Below are 24,980 nucleotides of genomic sequence, written 5' to 3'. Positions count from 1 at the left end.
AACATGCAGTTTCCCATAATCCTCAGAAGAAAATAACTGTTCAAGAAAGTATGGGGTAGGGATAATGGGTCAATACCCCATGCAGTTTCCATTCTCCTTCTTGCCTACAGTTCTCAACGCACCATATTTTTCCCTTGTCCACGCTGTGGGTAGAAGCTCTTTCAGAAGAAGCTGGTAATGTGTGAGTATTCTTGCTTGTGATGCTGAAAGTCAGCTGTCTTGGGAGGGAGGATAAGTGGTTTGTAACCAGTTATTGTAGGCTGAATGCAGTTATGTCTTCCTCTCTGTCTTGTTTCAGAAAACTTGGTATATTTCTGTGTCTTAAAAAAACACAACAACTTAGTTGTATAAACTTCAGAAAGAATAATGTAGTCAAGAGGGAAGTGAGTAGCCTTGCCTGCTGCTTGTTTTCACAGCTGACTTTAATATTAAAGTGAATGCTAGCTGGGGAGGGAAAGGGAAAATACAATATTCATGCTATAAGAAAACTTGCCTTTTTCTGCACAAAATTTCACTCAATTAAAATACTTCCCTCTATCCCCCCCACCCCATGTAGGAATGGATTGAAGATTACGACACCAGAAGAACAGCTTGTTCTTGTTCCGTCAACACCACAGGAAAAGGTGGGAATACCAACAAATTTTGTGGAGCTTCAGTGATAGGAGTGATTTTCTTTAATTTCCTACTGTGAAACCAAATGGGGAGATGTATTGCTGAAGTATTCACCAAGAACGAAGTCCTCCTACAGCTTGGTATGCAGAGTGACTGTATGCCATGCTTGACTGTAGCAGTGCTCCAATTTACAACACTGTACTGAGTGCAAAGGAGATTACTGCAGTTGCTGTAAAGGTGAGATTCAATACAAAGACAGATGTAGGCTAAATCCTGTGATGAAACACTTTCTGTTTCAGACAAAGTGGCTGAGGGCAATAAGCCAAGCAGTGGATCAGGCCCTTAGAGGGACTTCTGACTTAATTCTATGTGGAGCTGGTGGGAATGTGCCAAGGCAGGAGCCTCCTGTTTCTCGCAGTGCCAAATACACCTTCTATAAGGACCCTCGATTTAAGGATGCTGTTTATGATGGGAGATGGCTTTCAGGAAAACCCCATGGCAGGTAAAGGTATTAAAATGTAACAGTTGAAAACAAAATGAGGTGGTTGCTGTATTAATAAATAGGCTCACTCACAGAAGTTGTTTGGGAAGTGTGAAGCAGACCAATTATCTTATATATCTGTATGGCCCTATCTTTTTTTTTTCCAGAGGGATCCTAAAGTGGGCAGATGGAAGAATGTACTCTGGGACTTTCCGGGCTGGGCTGGAGGATGGGTAAGATCTTCTCGCTACTTGGGGAGCAAGAGGGCAAGGAATACCTTTTGTAGTAGGAAATAATCAAAATCTCATAATCAAAAGTTTTGCACTGAGTCTTATTAACTAAGGGTTATCTGTGTTAACAAGATCTATCTCTAGTCAATATAGAGATCTCACCCAGAGATATGCTGGTTGTCTTCACAACAGACTCGTGTGATTAAAAATCAGTTGGTTCATAAAAACTGAAACTAATTGGGGTAATCTGCTGTAGGATGGAGGAAGTGATAAAGCAGCTGAGGAAAAGAATGGGTGGGTAGGTGTAAACTATTAAGCAGAGGAAGCCAATTGAGAAGTCTGCCGTCAACTTTCTGCTGTATTGGTAACTGTTAACTTTGTGTTACAATGTTCTTTCAAAAGTAATGTTTTTGGGTTTTGTTTTTTAACCTATGTAGAAAATGCAAGGCATTTCATACCCTGTAGTGGTGCATCTTCTCTAATGCTTTTCTTGCTGTATTTCTGGTTTAATAATTTAGGAAGGAGACAACAGAATCCTGAATTGAGACTTCAGGGTTTGGGTGAAGAAAACAAAACTAATGAAAGTATGTGATTGTGATGATTAATTTAACTAGTATAGAGGAGTCTGAAAGCAGGATGAACACAAGTTATAGACGTTTTCCAAGTTACCTAGTGAAATGAATAAGACCGCTTGAAAATAACAATTTGTTACACAGCTTTGAAATAATCTATGGATTTCATTGCTAAGAATCTCCTTAAGACACTACTGAGGTGAAGAGGCTAACTTCTTGCAAAGACATTTTTATATGAATCTTGTGGGCAGGGTAAAAATGTATGTGGAGTTCTATTGGCTTCCAGACATATTTTCAGAGTATTGAGTTGGAGGGGAAATAGAAATGTGGTCTGGCTGCAGACAGCTTTTTAAAATGCACCATAGCTATTGGTATAATGTCAAACTAAAAACCAGCATTGGTCATTTGTAAGTAATAGTGAATTACAACTAAACCTTGTGATTTTAAGGTTGTTGGAGATGGAAATATTGCAAACCCCCACCAGGAAGAAATTATTGGTATTTAGCTATAATTGCTAGAATTATCAAATATATTTGTGTTTTAGCATGCATGCTGTAGTCTCAACACTTAATAATGTCTTGTTGGGGGTAGGTACACATCCAGGAGAACCTTCATAACTGGATTTTAATCTCCTCAAAGATTACAGTCAATAAATAAATCTCATTCTTAGGCAAATTGAATTTGAACAATTCTGTGCCACTGTTTGAACATAATTGGAAGCTAACATCTTTTTTTTTAACATTTAACATATAGCAGTGTATGTTATCTTTCTGTGGAATAAAGCTGTGTTTAAATTATCAGGACTGAAGGAGACAACAAAGGTAGAAGCAGTCTTAGGGTCTGAGAAGACTTGTGGCCTTTAGAAAGCTGGGAGAGAGAAGAATATGTGCAACGTGCCACAGTCAAGCAGGAGAAAATCCATATGGACAAAGTGGATCTAGTGATGCTGGAATTCCTGCTTTCCCTTTAAAAAAAAAGAATTGGTGTAGTTGAAGAGATGGGCTAAAAGTTATATAGAGCATTCTAATTTTAGAATGGGTCTGTGATATGCATCAGCTCCTGTTTTTAATGAAGTGTGCTAGCAAGTATAGCTGCTTATGTTCTGTGTGTTGACAGGTATGGTGAATACCAAGTGCCAAACAAAGCCTTGAATAAGGATGACCATTATGTGGGGTACTGGAAGGAAGGCAAAATGTGTGGGCATGGAGTCTACAGGTAAAATGTAGCACTTGTGCTGCTGTCATTGCAGAAGGGAGAGCAGGGCTGATGCTCTGGAGGATGGCTTACCAAGCCTCTGCATGTAGCTTTGTTACATTTCAGACTAGTAAATATAGTTAGGTTGGTTTATTTTCTGCTTTGCTTTTGGTAGATTGCTCTCAATGCATATTTGTACAGTGTTCTGTTGTTAATATCTAAATACCTACTCTTATGTTGCTACCACCTCTCAACAATAGAGGAAACTTTCTTCTGAGAGAAATATAACCTCTGATGGTCTTGCTTGTAGTGCAGAGAGTGGTTTTAAAACAACAAAGCATCAAAAGACTTGTATTAAAGGTTCAATTTTATCCCAGATATACTTTTACTGGAGTTCCTGCTTGCTGTGGCTGCAGTGGAATTCCAAAGAAATAAGAGAGTTGTTGTTCTGGAGGAAAAAAACACACATATATATATCTATATATGTATATAAAAAAAAAAACCCAAAAAACAACCCCACCCCAAAAATAACCCAATCAAAAAAAAAACCAAACCAGAAAACCAAAACCAACCAAAACAAAGCCTCACAACAGAAGCAGATTATAAGAATCTTTCTTACTCTTTTTCATTATAGCTATGCGACTGGTGAGGTGTATGAAGGGTGTTTTCAGGATAACATGCGTCATGGGCATGGTCTGCTACGCAGCGGGAAGCTGACCTCTTCCTCTCCCAGTATGTTCATTGGACAGTGGACAATGGATAAGAAGAGTGGGTATGGAGTTTTTGATGATATCACAAGGTAATGCTTCAGTTCCACAAATTCTTGAAACAAGTATGATGTACACTTGCAAAAAGAGTAGGAAAGGATTTGATCTGTTAGTTGCAGTAGTGGCGTATGTTATCTTTATTGTTTTTGATTTATATTAGGCTTTCTGGGTTGATGACCTAAAAAACTGCGTCTAGAGACTGCTTTTTGGTGCTGCTGCTGGAGTAAATGGGGGGGTGGGGGTGTTGTTTTGCTTTGTTTTTTTCTGCCTTGCTTTCCTATCATACTCCTGCCTGAAAACTAGGACTGAATATGGAAGTTTTATGTCATGTGAGAAGTATTCTTCAATCTCAGGCCTGTAAGACTGGGCTGTTAGTGATCCAACATACAGGACTGTGCAATGCTTGTACTCAAGTTCTCCCCTGACTTACTCTGTCAGTGTAGTGGAGGGAAGGTACTTTCTGTCAGGGCAAATTAGTGAAATAGTGATCTCAGAAACAGAATGGCACTAAATGTGTACACTAAACAAATGCTCTCCAAGCACAGACTCATATAGATCAATATAACTTGTTTTTTTTCAGTCACTAATTTAGTGTTGGCTTTTTTTTTCCTGAAAAGACATCTTTGAGAGCACAAGAAAATGGGTTTTGGCTTAACTGAACTGAGTGCCCAGTTAAAAAGCAGAGTAGTAGAAAGTCTGGAGGTGAAGGAGGTGTGTGGGAGTGTTTATGTGGGTATTGGCACCTTGTCCCAGTTCCCAGTTACTTTCCTAGCTGTAATAGACCTCTCCTTACACACGTTCCAAAGCCTTTCACAGATCACTGTCCCTCATCATACTGTAAACTTGCCTGCTATTTCAGACATCTGTTTGGGTTTAACAAAATATCTTTGCAGTGCCACATCCCTGCCCCATCAAAGTGCTGCTTCGTTCTCCCAAACTCTGGGCTGTAGCTTTCTATGCTGACCTATTCTTCTCAACAAAGCTATGAAAGGCTGCTGCTTTGTAGGAAGGTCTCTTCTCTTGCAAAGGCTGTGCTGGCAAACAGTGCTGGTGTCAAAGACTGTGCAAGGCTGGGCTGCCTTGCACACAGGTGTGGTGGTGGAAGATGGTATGCTGAAAGACGCCATCCTGCCCCTCTACTCTGCTTTCGTGAGATCTCACTTGGAGTATTGTGTGCAGTTCTGGTGTCCTCAACATAAAAAGGACATGGAACTGTTGGAACAAGTCCAGAGGAGGGCCACGAGGATGATGATGGGACCGGAGCAACTCCCATGTGAAGACAGGCTGAGAAAGCTGGGGCTGTTCAGCCTGGAGAAGAGAAGGCTGCATGGAGACCTCATAGCAGCCTTCCAGTATCTGAAGGGGGGCTATAAGGATGCTGGGGAAGGACTCTTCATTAGGGATTCTAGTGACAGGACAAGGGGTAATGGGTTAAAACTTGAACAGGGGAAGTTTAGATTGGATATAAAGAAGAAATTCTTTACTGTGAGGGTGGTGAGGCACTGGAATGGGTTGCCCAGGGAGGTTGTGAATGTTCCATCCCTGGCAGTTTTCAAGGCCAGTTTGGAGAGAGCCTTGGGTGATATGGTTTAGTGTGAGGTGTCGCTGCCCATGGCAGGGGGGTTGGAACTAGATGATCTTAAGGTCCTTTCCAACCCTAACTATTCTATGATTCTATGATTTTCCTGAAACAGAGCTATTGTAACATATCTAGGTATTTCCTGGTGGCAGTTTTGCATGTAGTCTTACTCAGTGGTGTTCTTATATGCTAATGTCAAGATGTCTCCACATACTTTTAGTTGTTCAGTTACCAAACTGAAGAGATGGCAGCTTTTCTCACAGAACTCCTCTCACCTCCTGAATTTCTAAGTGGCAGTTCATGCTGAGGGAGGAATGTGGCATTTGCTTTCTGTTCCCAAGTTACTCAAATATGAGCAAGCTGCCCTCCTGATAGTATTCTTTGTGGTCTCAGTAAAGAATATGTGTATGTTTGTTGCTTAAAGATTCATTTTCTTCATTTCTTATTCTTTAGCTCAGACAAATAAGGAGAGCCGCAGACACTCTTATGAGCTGCTGCCATTGTTGCAAAGCAGTCATTTGAGCTAGTGGGATTTCTACTCTTCTATTTCCATCCTGGTAACTGAATATGCTGCTGCATCTGTCTCTTCAGGAAGCCTTCATGCAGCAGAGACCCCTGTAGCTGGCATGGTGACTCAGGCCAGCATTCTGCAAGGTTATGGGTCCAATTAGCTGGAAGATACCCCTGAATTCAGATTAATGGCTGGGCTTGCTCTCTTTATAATTTTTCTGGGTATCAGGAGAAAAATGTTCTGCAATAAGGAGAGTATTTTAAACAGTAGTCTCAAAGAAGCTGATAGTTACTTATGAGCAGTCTTGACATGTTTAATATTGTGGCATGACCTTTGTTAGGCTCTTCTCCAGAAACTTTCTACAAAATTATTTGTTTCCTTACAATTTTTGCACTCTGATATTTTAAAAATTTCATGTATGACTTTGAGGGTCTGCCTCCTATCCCCTGGGTGGAACAGCTTGGTTTCTTTCATTTATTATTAAATTGAGTCATCTGAGTTTAGGTAAAGAAATCAAAAGCTTTGGTAAAAATAATGCCTAAAGTAAGCTGCTTGCATCTTTTCTAAGTAACTGTTAAATACATCAGGCAGATGCCTGATGAAGCCTAAGATCCCATTTCATATGCAACTTAAATCTTAGCTGACCTGGTCTAGCTTTATCTAGTAAGTTTCAGTCTTCCTTGTGTGTTGTAGCTACTGCTTAGGTTCCTTTGGATAGGAGGTGGGCTTAGTGGGGCTTCAGCATTGTTTCAGTTCATCAGAAAAAGTTTGGTTGGATGTGACTGATTTGAAAGTGAATTGGGAAAGGAAGATCATTATAGTTTGCTTCTATCAAAGGGTCTTTATTTCCATGAAGCTAGTGAAACTAGATTGACAGATCTGAAGCAAGTGCTGTATGACTCTTCTCTAGTGGCTTCTGTAACGGTAAAGTATTGCATTAAAGTCAAAGAAATTATATAAATGTGCTACTAAGACTGTGTTCTTCCTACTTCATTTTATTTCAGAGGAGAAAAGTATATGGGAATGTGGCAAGATGATGTTTGCCAAGGCAACGGTGTTGTGGTTACTCAGTTTGGACTATATTATGAAGGAGCCTTCAGCATGAACAAAATGATGGTGAGTTGAACACCCGTCTGTGCTGTAGTGACTTAGCTGAGCATGGTCACTTCCTGGGGTACATGAGTGTATGTAGGCTGTGTGCACCTTCTGTTCCTCTAACCATCTGTTTTCCTGGCTTTTTAAACTGTATCTCTGCTCTGTTTTATCCAGGACTATTTCAGAAACTTCTATTTTAAAAAAATATTTGCTAAGAATTAGTGACAGGTTTTTCAGTGGATCTTTAGATCTGCAGTCAGGCTGTCTGTTGTAATTAGTGCTTTGTGCTCTCTATGATTCTCTTTACACAGGGGACTGGAATTCTGCTTTCTGAGGATGATACAATCTATGAGGGGGAATTTTCAGATAACTGGACTCTGAGTGGAAAGGTTGGTGTTACAGTTGTTACTCATAAACTGTTGTCATCGGGGAGGGGGGGAAGGTTACTTTGCTCTAAATTTCGCTCCTGATGGATTTCAGTTAATTTTTTTTATCTTCTCTCAAGGGAACTCTGACCTTGCCAAATGGAGATTATATTGAAGGTCTCTTCAGTGGAGAGTGGGGATCTGGGATAAAAATCACAGGAACCTACTTCAAACCTAGCTTGTATGAGAATGAGAAGGACAAACCTAAAGCATTGTGAGTGTTGAGTAAGAAATAACTTCTTATGGTTCAATAATACTCTGGAACATAACTATTGTCTTTTTTCAAAAGCTAACTAAGAATCTTTTTTTCCAAAGAGATGTTTTTCTTTTTTTCCATCTGTCTTTCCTCCTGTTTAGGAAATAAAATAAGATCAAAATCTTTGGTTTTAATAGCTGTTCTTGTTTTAATTACTGCTTGAATATGGAAGTAACAGCATGAAAATACAGGACAGCAAACATGCTGCTGTTGTCCTGTAGCTGCTTCGGGTTAATTATTGTGTTAATTTCTATCTGAGCTGCCTGTTAGAACCTGAGTTCACAGGTGCTGCTGACTTCTGAGGCACTGAGGAAAACTAAGTTATATTTGAGTGATTTAAGTCAATCACAACCTCTCTGCCTTCTACAGTTATTCTCTTGGTATTTAATTTAGTATGCCAATGATGGCAGTGGGTGCATATTGGGTACAATTAGCACCTGCACCTCTTCCAGATAATGAAGAAGATAATAGTAGAGATATCAGCTGAACTGCAAACGAGCATTTTAACACCTCGGCAAATGTAATTTTTAGAAGTGCCACAATAACCATATTTATAGCAGCTGCATTAGGTCAATTTGCTTAATTATCCCTGGGAAAGAATCCTTTTTGTTTTATTGAAGTCATAACTAAGATCTTGGAATAGAAGAAATATATGTAAATTTAGAGTTACTACTATCTGGTGGCACTAGATACTGGTTTACAATAGAAGTAATCCTTGTACAGGACTCAATATCTGTGAAGCATACTCTGAAATTTCAGGTTAAAATTGGAGACTCAACTCTAATGTTTTTACATGGATTACTTCCCAGTGTGCTTCCTGAAGCATTCACTGGTAATTTCTTTTGACAGTGCTGACACCTACAACAGGATGCAAAGTTAAGCAGGCCTCCCTGCTGAACTGAACACTTGCAGCCTTAGCAGCTGTCTGCTTTTTACCACAGTAGGGAGTCTATGAATAAATGTATGTACATATTTGTGAAGATTGCTCATGAAATAAGGGTTTCATCTGCCCTTTTCAGGCTCTCTTGAAGCTGAAAAATCTTCTGGTATAATTTGTGAGAAGGCTTAAGAGCCTACTCTTTCTGCTCTGTGAAATCGGAAGTGTGGGGAAATACCAGTGGTGGTAGTCCTCATCTCAGGCATGGTGGAAAAAATAGAGGACACTTGACTTAAATCAAGATGGAAGTCTTAACCCTGACACCATTTATTTGCTTTAAGGAAGCTTTTCAAAGCCCTAAATTTCATTATATGTCTCAGGTACCTGTACTGAGAGAGATAGGTATATGTGTAGGGAGAATACGGCTTTCTTTTGGTTATATAGTATCTCTTGAGTGTTGGCTGTCAATTAAAAGATGCCTGAGCTAGTTTTACTCTACTAGCACATCCCTCACATGTCATCCAGTATCATCTGTAGATTCTGCTTTAGGGGCAGAAGCCTTATACCTCTCCTTGTTATTCATCTCTGTAGTTGTGCTATTTGTACATTCCAGGATAGTGAGATATCTGGGACATACTTGCAATGTGGCCATGCCATTTGTATGTGTCTGAGCTTTCTGAATGAATACTAGTGAAGATCAGCCCAGTCAAGTGCAGTATCTCCTATTTTCTTGGAAATCAAACTGGTCCTTCTGTGTTTAGCCAGACCATTTCTTGGAAGATTACAAGAAAGATTTAGACTGACTTCTCTAATGTAACAAGGTTCGTAGCTGTTCCCATACATGGGTATTAAAAATGTTTTAATCTGATAACATTATAATGCTATATGGATGAATGTTAGGAAGGGGAAAAAAAGTATAGCTTTTTGTAAAGGTGTTGAAAATCAACTCATTGATTAAATAGGCTCTAGGTTTATTCTTAGTGATAAACTTTGGTTTACAGTAGAGACTGTTATCAGCTTTGGTAAAACAGTGTGAAATATTAGGTTGACGTTAGCCATGGGTGGTTTTCATAGCTGAATGTGTCGTTTCACAACAGCCCAATTTTTAACAGACTTAACTGGCCTTTTTATCAGGCGGAAACTTGGGATTCTGGCAGTGCCTCCTGATGAAAAATGGAAGGCAGTATTTGAAGAATGCTGGAACCAGCTTGGTTGTGAGAGCCCGGGCCAGGGGGACAGATGGAAAGCTTGGGACAACATTGCGGTGGCCCTGACCACCAACCGGCGGCAACACAAAGACAGGTTGGTTCCTGGAGAAGAGAGTCAGCAGTATGAAGTATTGAGAGAGAAACTGAAATCACACTCTACTTTAGACTAGAAACTCTTAACTGTAAAAGTTCTGTTAAAACAACAATGAATCTTAAACAAAATCAGAACTCTTAATACTCTGTCCTATAAACCCTTCCAGGTTCAGTTGTTAACTTCAGGGCTTTTTTTTTCCTTACTGTATGTCCCAAGCTGTACAATGTCTTTGTCCTTTTTATAACTGCAGCCCAGAAATATTGAGCCGTTCACATACTCAGACACTGGAAAGCCTGGAGTTCATTCCACAACACATCGGTGCCTTCACCCTGGAAAAATATGAAAACATAAAAAAGTATTTGATAAAGGTATTGTGACAACCAAATGTGCATATAGGTTGCTGCTAAGGAATGATGTCAAGCTTACTTTTTTAAAAGACTTTGTAATAGCTTTCCTCAAGTCCTTCCACGTTTGCTCATGTAATCCATGTTGTATTTTTTCAAATTTGCTCTTAACTTCCTATTTTATCGAATTAAAATCCACAACTAAAATCACTATATACCTAATGGATACTGCCTTCAAGTCATTTTCTGCTCACTGTTTTAATTGTTAAACATTGCATCCCAGCAAAGCATCTTGAAATAGTTGCTATTTATGGCATGTTAATTTTAATAGTACTGGACAGATGCCTAATCCAAGTAGTAGTGCAAGATTTTGTACTGTCTTGACTCCTTTATGAGCTGTATGTAGTTCATACATGAATTTAATAACCTGCATTGACCTATCTGACTGGCCAGTTAATATCTTTTATCTCAGGCTTGTGATACTCCTCTCCATCCGTTGGGCAAGCTGGTGGAAACACTTGTAGCTGTCTACAGAATGACCTATGTTGGAGTTGGAGCTAATCGGCGATTACTGCAGGAGGCTGTAAGAGAGATAAAGTCCTACCTCAAACGGATCTTCCAACTGGTTAGGTAATGAGACTAATTTTCCATTTGAACTTCAGCTGAATTAAAGATGTCTTGTGGCCTGAAACTGTCTAGTGTTTGTGCAGGCCAAGTATGCCAGTATCTGACTCTGTTTTGAGGGTTGCTTAACTTTTTTGGCTTTTGGAATATTGAATATTCTGTTAAAATAAAAAAATTAAAGTCTTTACCACAGTATATGACATCTTGTACTGTACTTCAGGTGTTGCTGTAAGAAGCTTGTCTTGAATATAGATTTCCAATTTGGTATATTGGGATATCCATGCTGTGAAAAGGCAGTGTTTAAAGGGTATAGAATAGCGAGGATGGGGACTTGGTGTATTCCATTGAAGTTCTTACAAACATGGATGAGCAGTGTTCTTATGGAGTGTTTGCTTAGATTCTTGAGAGTGATTACAGCTTTATTTGGGTCCTGCCAATCTGAAAGCAGAAATACTCCAAATTATTAACTACTGGAAGCATTGTCAGGAGGGAAGTGATGTCAAGGTAGGAAAGGTATCCTTGGCATCAGAGGGGTTGGCCTACCATGTTTTACTTCTAGGTGGATGGTACTGTACATCTGTTAGCTATGCTGTCTTAGTCCACCATGTATTATTTCAGCTGACTGTTTCTGTCCACTCTTGCTTTCTAATTCTGTGATTTGTGGAAACTTCTTGAAATGAAATCCTATGTTGATCTGTGTATTGCCATTTAGGTTCTTGTTCCCTGATCTCCCGGAAGAGGGCAGCACAATCCCATTTGTGGCGACAGAGACAAAAGGGAGGAGATCGTTTTGCAGTGGAAAATCTGACTCAAGATCAGAATCTCCTGAGCCAGGGTATGTGGAGGGATAAAAAAAAAAAAAAAAACAAACCCCAAAAACCCCTAATAAAAGCTTCATTTAATTTCTGAGTTTGATTTTTTTTGTTATTTTTTCCGTTTTCTTGGCTGGGGAAAGAAAGATGAGCACATGTTTAACTGATGGATATAAGCAGATTTTTTTGTTTGTTTTTCTTTGGTTCTGATGACAGATCCTTCTAAGCAGACTTCCATGTGATGGCTGCAACAAGAATTTCATCCTTGTTGCATGCAATGGTTCTTAACTTAAGCCCAAACTTGCTTTTGTTTGTTATGGGTAAACTTGATCAGGCTTGGGCCTGGGCTTCTGCAGACTATTCTGGATAACAAGTACTGGGGATACTGCAGGTCCAGTGCACATATACTGCATTGCAAATAGCTGATCATGTTGAACTCTCCCTTGAATCCATCGTTGTCCTGTCCACAGCAGCTGCAGGTGTGGTCAAAACAAGGGAGAGAGGGATCAGTAGAGATGGTCTCCTTGAGAGAGTGTTCAATGACTCCAGTGAGTGCAGGTGGTATTAGTAGGCACTGTGAGTTCAGCTTTCCCTGTTAAGATTACAGCATGATGCCAGACTGCTGCTGACTTCATGACGACTGGAGTGCAAGTGTGTGGAGCTAGGTCAGGGAACTGAATGGGGTTTAGGTTATTTTCCAGCTTGTGCTTTGAAGGTAAAGTCATCTGCCAGCAGAATGGGGGCTAAATGATTAGCATGAAGATACACATTAAAGTTGAATTGTAATATAGTAGAGTATTCAGCTTTTACATTATACAAAGAAGGAAGCCAGTGTGCTGTTTAAAACACATAAACCACAAAATTGCTGCAGCACTAGTCTCCTTGCCCTTATCCACCTGTGTGTATTGGAAGGGAAAGTTACTTTGAAGTATTTCTTAGTACAGATGCTATTTGATGGATTTGTATGTATTATTTATATACCTAATAGAATAGGTTCATATTAAATGAAAGATTTGTTCCAGTGGGTTTTTTTTCCATTCAATTTTTCTAGATTTTTTTTTAAATGTCTCAGTCTTCAAATCTCCCTTTTCTATTTTCTTCTTTTAATAGCTATGTGGTAACCAGTTTTGGGTTGCTGCTCCCTGTATTACTGCCACGACTGTATCCTCCTCTATTTATGCTGTATGCCTTAGACAACGAGCGTGAGGAAGATATTTACTGGGAATGTGTTTTACGTCTAAACAAACAAACTGATATGGCTCTTCTGAGTTTTCTTGGAGTGCAAGCGTGAGTATGCTTGAACAATAAACAGAACTTAGGAAAATATTATGGCATGTAACTAGATAGAGCAAATTCAGCCTTTATCTGAAGTGTTTTCTTTGATTAAAATGCATCTAAATGTATTTTCAAGCTATTTAGTATGGTTGAGAGGAGGAATCAAAACTTCCCTCTTCCAAAAAAAAGAGAGATGGGGTGAGGAAGATCGACATTGGTACAAAACCAGAGTGAGCATGTCAAATTAGGCTATTCTCCAGCTATTTGTGCTAGATGTAGTTGATCCTATAGAAAGGGCTGGTGTATCTCCTAAAAGAACATGATGACCTCATTTTCCTAAGGTGAAAAATGCTGTAAGAATATGCTCTCTCAATAGACTGTTGGGTTTCTTGTAGGAAATTCTGGCCAGGAACGGTATCCATCTTTGGAGAGAGTAAAAAGGTATGTTTATTGACCTTTGCCCAGTGTTTCTTTCAAGAAGCTGAGATCATGAAGATGCAGTCAAAGAACTTTCGATCAGGCCTTTTGCTAAAGGAGATGCTATCTTGTTTCCTTAAAATGTCTGCTATTTAAAATCTATGTTAGTGATTTCTTCAATAGCTGTCAGTTCGGCTTTGTTCACTTACTGTCTGTAGTGAATTCTGTTTCAGGAAGACATTTGCTTGGTGTCCAGTTGCACAACTGTGAGAATGAAAGTCTAGAAGGGAATTTTGAAGCTACTTGATTAAGGGAGTTATACCATTATATACTTTCTGATTAGGAGAAGAATTGTAAGGTTTTTATTCTTAATCATTATCTTGCTGAAAGTGGCTGAACACTGTTCTCACTGTAGTACTCAGTCTGTGCTGTGGTGAGGGTGGCTTAATAATCATAACTGTGAACAATTTCAGTGTTTACAACATACTTTCAATCATGTCTGTTTATAATTCCTATGTTTTTATTTGAAACTTTCTTAGTCATTTTGGTACTCCTGCCATCAGATCACCTCTTCCCTGTTTATAGCTGTGGCTTGTACAAAGCCTATAATAATTGGAAGCCTGGCTTTTGTTGTAGTAGCTGCTGCACACAGATCAGCTGATATTGCTTGATAGAATGCGGTTTGTAATAATGACCAAAGCTGCTGCTGACCCACCCCAAGGCTAAGGGTTCCCAGCAAGGCAAGTCCCCTTTTCCCCAAATCATGAAGTTGAAGATTCACCTGAGAAAACATGATGTAAACCTCCACTCAGACTTAAAATGTTACAAAAATCCAGCATTAACACATTTGAGTTACTTCAGATCTTCTGTATTTTTAGGTACTGGGAGAGATTCTTATCAGCTGCCTGAATTCTTTACACTTACTCTACTTTTGGTTATAGAGCCCCTCTACTTGCGAAGTACTATGTGGCATCTGTCTTCTCTGAATTATGCAGTATATGATGCTCTCTGTAGCCATTTACCTGACTTGCTGGGGTATTCATTGAATTAAACAGGATGTTTTTAACCAAGACATCATGTTTATCTGCTTCTCTCTTCTGTCCGGTTTCCTTGTTTCTGTGGATTCCTCTAGATCTCTTGGCAACCATTCTCTACCTACTCCATTCAGAAAGACTTTAAGTTCAGTTGCATATAAGAAGCTTACATCTGTATTTGTTCTTTTCTGTTTGCTCCTAACCTTTGATTATTTGCTGCTATGACTTTTTTCTAGGTTTCAACTGTTCCAGTCTCACGGTTGCCTCTTGACTGTTAACCATTAAGATTTAGTGATTCTCAGTCTCACTTGACCTGGAAGATACCCAAAATTTAATAAACCAATGAATTCAGTACAGGCTTTTCTGACTGCAAATAACATTCATAAAGATTATACATAGGCAGATTTCCTGGGTGATTTCGGTGTCCAGGCACATTCCCCTTTCCTTGCACTGGAAAACCGGAACTAAAAGTGTCTTTTATGCTGGTGTTACATGATACTCTGCTTTTCTTCTGCTGCTGAACAGAAAAGTTGTAAAACCTGCATGATAAATCTTCTCATGATTATACAGGTATCATCAAATACAAAAGATGCCTGCTTTGCCTCTGCAGTTGAATGTTTACAGCAAATCAGGTAATTCTCTGACATTTGTCTTTTAATGGTTTACTGCTCCTGCTATACTAGTATCTCAGTTGGTTGACTGTGATCCTTTATCCGTCACCTTTTCTCTCTTCACCTTCATAAGAGAGGTCCCCAAGATGTTTTAATTCCTACTGCCGATGTTATCAAATTCTCCCAAAGGGCAATGATGAATAGCCTCATAAATGTGACTGAGATGTGTCTGTAGGACACCACTTAGAGTCAAAAGTATGAGGATGTCTAATCAAATATACATGTAAACTTGTAAACAGGTACAGCAAAATGACCAATGCCTGGGGAGTGTTCTTATGTCTGTTAGCTGGCATAAGGAATTCTGCTGTAAGAATTTAAGTAGGAATTAAAAGTGGTTTAGAAAAGGCTTTTTCCTTATTTACCATTGTTTTAAAACATGGTAACTAGTGTGTTGTCTTCCTAATTTAGATGCAGATAGATAACTTCTTATTGTTATCCTGTTTTGCTTTTACTTTCCAAATAGTACCACATTCACCCCAGCTGACAAGTTGAAGGTGATCCAGCAGACCTTTGAAGAGATCTCTCAGAATGTACTGGAGACACTTCAGGAAGATTTTCTGTGGTCCATGGATGACTTATTTCCTGTTTTTCTCTATGTGGTACTTCGAGCCAGGTAGGCACTAAGTGTGGCATCTGTCATTAGCTGAGCATAGGCAGTGTGAGTACTTCTATATAAACCACTCCTGCTTCTTGTCCTAGGACATAATTGCTAGCTTTATGTAACTTAGTAAATTTTCCATTTTGGTGGTTTGCTTTGGCCTGGAAAAATGTTGAAGGGTTAACTGAAACAATTGTGACTCAATAAGGTTAGGGAAAAGCATGGGGTTTGCACTGTGCCATGTGTGAGAAGTAAAAACATTATAGTGGTGTCTCTTGCTCAACTAGTCTCTTTCCCTCTTCTCCACATGACAGGATAAGGAATTTGGGGTCTGAGGTACACTTAATCGAAGACCTGATGGATCCTTATCTGCAGCATGGGGAGCAAGGCATCATGTTCACTACCTTGAAGGTATGAATATTACTGAGTTATTAAAAGCTTTCTTTACAAATTAGTCAGCTTTGAACAATGATGATCATAGGACAGTTGTGTGAACAATAGGTTATAACTTATTGGTGTTTTTATTGAATATTTTAGGTAGGATGAGCAGGGAAGCTTAACTTGGAGTATAGCATAACCTGACAGTTGCAGGTTCTGTTAATAAAGTGGTGCACTGTGTAGATGTACTTTACTTAAATGTAATGTTGGTGGCTGTTGACTGTTCTGAATGTGCACCTGGAGCTTGTGGTTTCCCTGCAACTTAGCAAACCTTACTCCTTTTATAAAAATTGAGATGAAGTACCGCTTTTTTGGAGGGAGGCTGTTAATCTGGAAGTTAAATTAAAATCTTTAGATGAGCTGCAAGGTGAATATGATTGTGTTTTCTGTCTGTACAAACTGGAAATAGTTGGGTGGAGAGGGCTTTTTCTCATACCTGATATTTTTAAAGGGCTGCAAAAAGGAGAGGTTTGGGTTAGTTAAAATTTATCAAATAACATATGTAGTAGAAGCAGAATCTATGTTCCATGAGTGCAAGTGTTGTCTGAGGCATTTATATTAGGTTTCTGGTCATAGCTGCCTCAGTGCATATTGGGAGCAGCATTAAGGAGTGAATGGCTATCAGCAGCTGGTCAGGGTATTTATCTAGGTGATGGAAACCTTTGCTTTTCAGTGTGAGGGCTTTGAAACACTTAATCCCTGCACCCTTGTCCTGTAAGAAAATATTTGCTTTTTTGGGGCCTTCCGTGAAAAGGCAAACGAAGACATGTGTGCAAAAAAAGTGTACCTCATCTTAGCAAAGCAGGAAGCTGTGAATATTCAGAGTCCCAAATCATGCTATCTTGCTTTGTTAGGAGTTGGACATAATTTGTAACTTAAAATCTCCTCTTGTTCTTTTTGCTGGTTTACATATTACAAGGTTTACAGTTGTGAATGTCACTGCATCATCACTGTTTGTAGAAAGCCTAGCCCACTGTTTTCTTGGATAGAAAACAAGTTAACCTTTTTATGTATGATACTTTATCAGCTTGCTGAGAACTTCTGTGTATGCTAAACTGAACTTTGTTTTAATTCAGGCATGTTACTACCAGATTCAACATGAAAAGCTTACCTAGACCGTCATTTATGACCTGGCTCTGTGGGATAATCTACTTGGCAGAACTTCACTACTACCCACTTTCTTCCCTGACATGGCACTTAAAAAATACTGTTACATTCTGTTGTTAATGAAAACACTCAGTTGTTTCTTCTGAATTTTCAGTTGTAAGATTGGAAAGCTGCAGCCAGAGGCTATCTGCCTGTGAAGTGGTGATGAAGCTAGAGACTTGGTTTGTCAATACCTGCCAAGAAGAAATAATTTCCTATTCTAACAGAAAGATTATTTACTCCTTTTAAGTCGATAATGCTGCAAAAAGGCATGGTGTCTACATAGAGTATATGTGAAAGTCTGGACCGCATGGCTTCCAAAGCAGTGGGATTGTATTTATTATTCTTGATTTGTCAACAGAGACATTTGAAGAGAATTAATTGCACCACAGAACCCTTCAGTCTCCCTGAATTAAGCCATTATGTTTGTTTATTTCAAAAATAGAAGTATGTTAGTATTTATAATGGGTAACCTATAGTGTTTGGCTATAAAGAGTTTGAGGCATCTCTGTGGAACAGCATTGCTGAATTCAGTATTAATGTGCTGTTCTGGTAATAATCACACTGCTAAGGACTTTCCTGTTTGAGTTATAAATATACAATCCTTCATTATTCTTTGTTTGTGAAATAAATAAAATGCACTGACCACTTCAAATTTTGGCACTGAATTAAATACTTGAAATCTGTACTGATCAGTTTCATTACCCTGAGGCCGGGGACAGACACTTTCTCTGAAAGTCCATGTGACACAGGAATGGGAATGTGCTTTTGAACAAGCTGACCATGGATTAGGTTTGAGACTTTTGCCTGTTAACTTATGTGTCAAATGAAAAAAGCTGACCTTGTTGCATTTTTGAACATGTAGAGAACAAATAATTCCCCGGGGGGATTTTTGCATATCTGTGTATTTCTGTGGTTTATGGTTAACTTTATTTATACTAATAACACTAGCGGGTAACTTGGGTATTGTAGGTGCTCTTCCTTACCATGGCTGATTCAAAAAAGGGGGAGGGAGGAACAGATTATAGAAAGTTCTAATGTCTTAAGTTATGTCAAATTACCATAGATAATGCTAATCATATTTTTGAAACAGTAATCATGGCTTGTGTATTGGCACTTAAATGGAAAGAAACCATAGTGTTAAAATGCTGTTTTGAACAGTGACTGTAATGTAGCATTTTTCATAATAAAGTAAAAATGATTGGTCTTTCTGAAATGATTTGTAGTTTTATCAGAGAAAAGAGTAATTCTGGCAAGATGGTGTTTAAAGCTATTGTTATTCTTGGAACTGACTGTAGTGATCACACAATATAGAGATAATAGACTTCCTGTTTGCAAACAATTTTTTTTTAGCTTAATCTCATTTTTAAATCTTACTGAATAATTTGAGGAGAGATAAGTAATAGTGTGAATAAAAGGGAAGGTATAAAAAGTTTATTGGGAGGGATACACAAATAAGGGTAGAGTGTAATGAAGTATAAGGCAGGATTTGAACACTTAATATTCTGTGCTAGATGTGGCCTTTCTGTGCAATCATATCTCAGAATTCAATGTACAGAGCATTTAACTGAAACCTATAAGAAAGGAACTGCTCTTTGAAAAGGAGCTGTGCTGAGCGGCTGAGTAAATCAATGGCAATAACTTTCACCTGCAAGGATCCAAATTCAGGGTTTATTTCACCTGTTGTAGAGTGTAGTCGTTAAAAATGTTTGCTCTGGTTTTCTCCTTTGTAACAGTTCTGTTAGTGTTTGTTGTCTTCAGGTGTCTCAGAAGAAAGGAAGCATTTTAATCTTCAGTCTTAAGGTATGAAAAGCTTTGTTTCATATGATTATACTCCCACGCTGAATCTGTGCTTTAAACTGAGAATGTAAATAGAGATGGGAAGTTTTTCCATTATATTCCTGCTTTTGTGTATACAAATATGTAGCAACTTCAAATGTTTAACTTCATTCACTGTGATGCAAAGTTGAGAACTAAAAAACCAAGAATGCATCTGCCTTTACATATATATGTATGTACACACACATACACATGTGCAATCTCTTATAAAAAGTAGTGGTATCACATGTGAATTTAGCTTGTTGATTAATGGAAGCAGACAGCCTGGCCTGGATTATTTTTGGTCTTTCTGATATATAGCTCAGTTACTAGCTGAAGGGAATCCTAGGATTAAATGTGCTTCTGGCACAGATTCCACTTTACAGCCTATGTGAGCTGTGATGCATTAGGAAATCAGTGCAGACCAGCTTTGATTTGTGTATTTCTATGGCTAGCAAAGAAATGAGTTAACCTGGAGGACTTCACCTGCATTGCTTCATAGTAATTAACATTTTTCTAACATCTTTCCCCCTCTTCCTTTCTTTTTTTCTCCTCAAATTGAAAGCTGGGTATTTCTTATTGCTGCAGCAGGAATCCTGTAACCAGCAACAGAAGAACAATGTTACAGTATTACAGATTCGCATAGTAAGTGCAGGCATGCTAGCTGAAGACAGAGCCTAGAAGATGGGTGTCCTATTGACTGGGAAAGTTGCTGTGAGGATAAGAAAGTACTTAAGTAAGAGACAACTTTAGGCTTTTTATGCAAGAAAAGGGTTAAGGGGATTTGTTCTCTTCTCCCTGGCAATGAGTAGTTCTAAGGTTAGGTATCTGCGGATTAGAAAGGAGAGGATGTCCATAGATTAGCTAGGGCAGTGAGGTTACTTCTCTACTGACATCCAGCAAATACTCTTTCCCTCTGGAAATTCTGCAGGAGCTGGTGGTTGCAGGTAAGAAAATATGCGATGTACTGAAACTGTTGTACTGCACAGAGGCATTTCTCATGTGTCTGTGAAATTAGTTTCTTCTTGTAGCTACAGCAAAGCTTACTAAACTTGTGTTACCTGTTTAATTACTATTAGCTAAATATTAGATGTATGAATGAGGAGTAGGAGCTCAAAAGCAAAGTTTTTCCTCACTCCTAATCTTGACAGAGTTCTGACTGGAATGCCAGGTGCTATAATGTTACTGACTTATTTTTTTGTAAATAGTTTTGCTTCCTAACTGTATTTAGTTTTAGAAGCAGTTTAAGGAGCTACCTCTTCTGGTATGTTAAGAGTTAATGTAGAGGCATGATATGTGCCTGGTGTGAGACTGTAAGACAGTCCTTTCTTTAAACTACTTAGTCATGTACTTCTAAGTTGATTTAGTATCACTGTATTGGTGTGGTGTTGATGTCAGGTGGTGGTTGTTTGGTTCATTTGGCTTTTTTAGTAAGCCCAAGATGTTGGCAGTAAACAGCTGGAAGTGAAGCTGGCTGTGTTAAGAGACTACAGTGTGCTGCACCTGGATATTCTTCTCTGAATGCACTGCTCCTTTAGGAAGTGATGCTTTCGTAGCATTTACCCCTGTGTAAACAAGGTACTTGCACTACTGCTGGAGCTGTAAGCTTTTGGATTAGAGGGAGGCAGAATAAATCATTGCTGACTATATCTGATTACAAAGAGTAATGGTATAAACTGTTCCATCAGCAGCCTTACGTATGCCTTACGTATTACAGGATTATCTAAACCTCACAGAATGTCTTACATGAACGTAAAAATTTATTCAGGCTTTTTAGTTTGTGCCCCCTCAGACAGTAAGTGGTTCTTGGGTCAAGATAAGGCTTCAAAGGACAGTTCTCTACCTTTACTTAAAATGTGTCCATTTATTCCAGTAATATTTAGTGTTGGGTTGATCTTTTAGTTAAAACACTTTAAGGTCTCAAAAAAGTGTACAAGAAGCAGAGTAGTTTCTTTACACTGACTAGAAGTAGTTGACAGACTTCAGTGGTGAGGAAAGCCTAATTAAGTCAATATAATGTGGCACAAAAAAGTCCTGAATAGGGCATGTCATTTGAGATGCTGAATGTCTCTTACTACTGTGCCTGCCTACTCAGCCAATTTATAGTGCTTAACTGCAACAAAAGCTTTCTCAGTGTTCCCTGCCCTGAAGCTGATTTGAGGTCTTCAATATGCCAACTAATTAATTTTGACAATTTTAAAGGTACAAGTAGCTTTCCTTGTTAAAAGTGCTCAATAACCTTCTCAAGCATATTAACTGAAAAAGCTTGTATGAAGGGGCAGGGGGGTTTGATGTTCTGAATGTCAGGTTCTCTGTAGTATTCCCTTTAGAGGCTTGACAACAGGCAAAATTGTGCATTTAAAGACAATTCTGAAAACTGTATTCAAAGCAGGGTTTGGGTTCCCTTGCGACTCTAGCCTTGTATCAGTAAGACCTGGTATGTCTGGCAAATAGGGTAGAAATTTAATTTTCTGCTGCTGAAGGAAGTAAGTCCTGTAGCCCAAATTTGGGATGACATAAGGTGATGGTCTCCTTTTTGACTCTGAATTCTGGTGTGCTTAACATGGATATCCTAGTCTGTCCTTAGTAATGGGCAGAGGAATGCCTTCTATTAATGAGCATCTGTAATTGCATGCAATACATGTGAATGAGAAGAACCTTACACCAGCTGGGAGGCTAGTCAGGTAAGCCTGTTAGTAAGAACCTCCATCTAATTTATTTAGATCCCTGGGATGAGAAGACCCCGAGCTCTGGCCTTATCTGTGTAGATGTAAGTCTTAGGAAATTAAGCTACAGTAGTAGTTCCAAGTTTTGGAACTCTGGGCTTTCCCCTTAAGCAAGCAATTTAGGAGGTCTATTTCTAAAGAACTGCACTGAAGTAGAATATTCTGGTAATGACTTATTCATTATCTCTAGCTACTGACAGCTGTTGAAACCAGGCTTCACAGCTGGAAGCTGCTTTCCTTTTGTTATGTGAAAATATGAAACAGCTATTAATTTACAAATGAGGTGAGCTGCTTTTAGAACTTGACAGATTTTGATGCTTAAATGCTGCTGCTGTCAGTGTGAGCATAAACTCTGCAGTTTAAAAAGGCAGCAACAGATAGAAGGCTTTCTAATTCTGTTTACTGTTGACCCTAGCTGCTCCCTGATGGCTATACCTGAGAATTTCACCCCAAAAGGCAAACAGTTAGCATTCAGTACTTTTCCCAGTTATTCTTGGAGATCTGAAGTCAGCCTTCAAGACAAACAGTGTGTCTAAAACTTCTAAACACGCTTATGTTGATCTGTTACCTGTTCTCAATGGAAGCAGCAGTAGTAGTAGTGAATACCAGAAGCTATGAGGTTCCGAGGGAGTGGGGGGTGAATTAATTTCACAAGCATTTCAAAAGAGTAACATTGTTTTTAGTATTTTAGCAGAACAGGAAGTATTTTAGCATCTCCAGGCACTATGGCTTTTGCTGCAGGATGATTCTCATTGGTGCATTTAAAAATACCTGTTTGGTAAGACTGTAGAATGCTCTTTCTTTGATAGCAACAGGGTAACTTGCTTGCTTTGGTTTAGTTCTTTCCCATTCTGAGTCACTGCTGTGCAATACCTGTCCTAGCCAGGAAAAATGATCCAGCTCCCAAAGGCTGAAAGGGACCTTGATAAATTCTTAAGACTATTCTGGAGATGGTTGGGGGTTGTTTTTTTTAATCTTTTCTTTCAACATCCCTGTTTTGTTATAGAATATGAGCAATGCTAATTGTCAATGTGGTGGTGTGACAGTTGTGGTAGACAACACTACTTCAACAATGCAGGCTTTAAGGTTATGGTAATTTCACTACAGTTATCTCAAGAAGAAAGGCAGGTTTTGGTATGTATCTGAGGAGACTTCTATTAAAGAAATAAAATGAAATGGAGGGGTTTTGCCTGTCTAGTCTGAGGTAGGGGGTCTTCAAATTTCTTTTAATTAGTTAAACTTAAAAGCTTCTGGAAATATTTATTGTCTCACGTTTCCCTTATATGTGTTTGCAGGGTCCCAACCTACTTGTAAAGGTCATGCAGTCTGATGCTTTGAAGGTAAATACGACAAAATGCAGGAAAAGCCAAATCTAGACTTGAAATAACTGGAGGTTTATTCTGGAGAGGGCTGAGCTTTGAATGGGAAATTACTGGAAGTGCGATGTGATCAGAGCATTTTGGGCGGACAAGTGTATTTATGGATAAAAGTTGTAGATGCTTTGAACGAGCCAACTGCTGTAAAATCATGCATCTGCTAACAGATGCATGGTAATAAGCAAAGCTTATCACAGTTGACAACCAGCGTATTTTTAGATGCAAGTTGGTCAAACAAACAGAGAGAGGGTTAAGGAAGTTGTGCCAGAAAACCCAGCTATATTATAACAGGGCTTTTACTCATTTATTCCTTTTTTTTGAGGGGGGAGGAGGGGGAAAGGAGAAGGAGGGTTCTTTTTTGAGGCATGTGTATGGTGAGATTTAAAAAATCTGGACTTTTAGTGTGTGAGATAAAACATGTAGTTCAGGGGCTGGCTCCTTTATGGTACATCTGAAGTCTTTGAATGTGCTCTTTTGTTTTCAAATGTCCTTTATCACGAAATTGTAATGAGGATTCTGAATTGGGAATATGCTGTTGGATGTCTGTGTAGACTATGTAAAAGCAAAATAAACAGCTGTTGTACATGGGAACTAACAGTTGTCAGCAGGGTCTGTGTTCCTGAAAAATCTGAAAATAACATAGTTTATAAAAGAGAAGCTTTACAATTAGTAAAATAATAGGAAATGGGTTTTCTGAAATGTAGGTTATGGGATAAGCTGTCAAAGTTTCATTTTAAGATATAACTTGCCGATTGAGTACTCTTTGTAAATACTTCTCCAACTGAATTTGAAGCTATAGACGTTTAGGTTCCAGGAAGTGAGGGGACATGGACAGAGATCACCCAAACTGAGGGTTATTCGTGTTTTTGTATTGCTCTTATATAGTGAAAACCAGGAGCACCGCTGTCCTGAATGTACTTTGCAACATAGGAATTCCTCTTTCCATGTCTATACCATCCCAAGATTTCTGTCCTACTCCGAATGTCTTTGGTAATTAAGAAACAGGTATTTGTGACTAGATTTACATGGCCTGCTTTGTTAAATCCATCATTAGGCAGATCAACGAAGCTTAACAAAGGGGAAGGCAAACTCTTAAAGGAAAAGAACTCGAACTATTGAAAGACAAAATCCACAAAACAACTGCAACTCAAAACCCTACAGCACTGGGTATTGGGGGAGGATCAAACTGTATTTCTGATAGTCTTTGAAAGAGGAAATAATAATTTTAAAAGCAATCTTTAGATTAGAATTTCAAGCAAGATACATCAGTGAGTAACCTATAGAGGTAGCTTGAGATGAATTATCAAAACTCAGTAACAATGTTTGAACCATTATTTCATAGCTTCTGGAGGGTTTTTCCCCTCCCTTAATTTCTGTTGCCTTTTGAAAGCAGTTTTATTATTTAACACAGGAAGCATGTTCTAAAAATAAGTATTAAGTAGTTCAGTAAAAGTGACAGTAATGCCTCCTGCTTTTATAAGCAGATCAAGATAATACTTTTCCTGCTCGTACCTTTGATGTTTTCTGAACACGGAACAATCTAGATGAAAATGGCTGCCTTTTTGCTTTACTAATCCAGGACATAAACTACTCTCTATTTAACAGAATTTGATAAGACATTCATTGTGCATACAGTGACACACTGTGGTTTGCTGTTGGCTGAGATGCTCAGATACCTGATGTTATTAGTTTTTAACTTGTACTCTGAATCATCTCTTGATGATCTTTTGACCAGTTTAAATACTTAACTCATTAAGAATCATCTTACAATAGTGGTAAGTCATGACAATATCTTCCAAC

At 38.7% G+C, this 24,980-nt stretch overlaps 1 protein-coding gene across 1 annotated transcript in view; it reads left to right on the top strand.

Moving 5' to 3' along the window:
• Window positions 1-18,476, top strand: part of ALS2 (alsin Rho guanine nucleotide exchange factor ALS2) — a 44,037-nt gene extending 25,561 nt beyond the window's left edge. Inside the window, exons 16-34 of the mRNA XM_005144638.4 lie at window positions 111-181; window positions 557-623; window positions 912-1,114; window positions 1,261-1,326; window positions 3,012-3,110; window positions 3,724-3,888; window positions 6,951-7,062; window positions 7,353-7,430; window positions 7,547-7,680; window positions 9,734-9,901; window positions 10,152-10,269; window positions 10,718-10,875; window positions 11,582-11,704; window positions 12,792-12,968; window positions 13,352-13,397; window positions 14,978-15,039; window positions 15,542-15,691; window positions 15,991-16,087; window positions 17,191-18,476. Coding sequence (XP_005144695.2) covers window positions 111-181; window positions 557-623; window positions 912-1,114; window positions 1,261-1,326; window positions 3,012-3,110; window positions 3,724-3,888; window positions 6,951-7,062; window positions 7,353-7,430; window positions 7,547-7,680; window positions 9,734-9,901; window positions 10,152-10,269; window positions 10,718-10,875; window positions 11,582-11,704; window positions 12,792-12,968; window positions 13,352-13,397; window positions 14,978-15,039; window positions 15,542-15,691; window positions 15,991-16,087; window positions 17,191-17,229 — 2,133 coding nt within the window. The 3' untranslated portion in view covers window positions 17,230-18,476. The remainder of the gene's footprint in view (window positions 1-110; window positions 182-556; window positions 624-911; window positions 1,115-1,260; window positions 1,327-3,011; window positions 3,111-3,723; window positions 3,889-6,950; window positions 7,063-7,352; window positions 7,431-7,546; window positions 7,681-9,733; window positions 9,902-10,151; window positions 10,270-10,717; window positions 10,876-11,581; window positions 11,705-12,791; window positions 12,969-13,351; window positions 13,398-14,977; window positions 15,040-15,541; window positions 15,692-15,990; window positions 16,088-17,190) is intronic.
• Window positions 18,477-24,980: the final 6,504 nt, after the last annotated feature.

This window comes from Melopsittacus undulatus, chromosome 8, assembly GCF_012275295.1.
Source record: "Melopsittacus undulatus isolate bMelUnd1 chromosome 8, bMelUnd1.mat.Z, whole genome shotgun sequence".
Taxonomy (NCBI): domain Eukaryota; kingdom Metazoa; phylum Chordata; class Aves; order Psittaciformes; family Psittaculidae; genus Melopsittacus; species Melopsittacus undulatus.
This window is presented reverse-complemented; position numbering and strand designations above follow the sequence as displayed.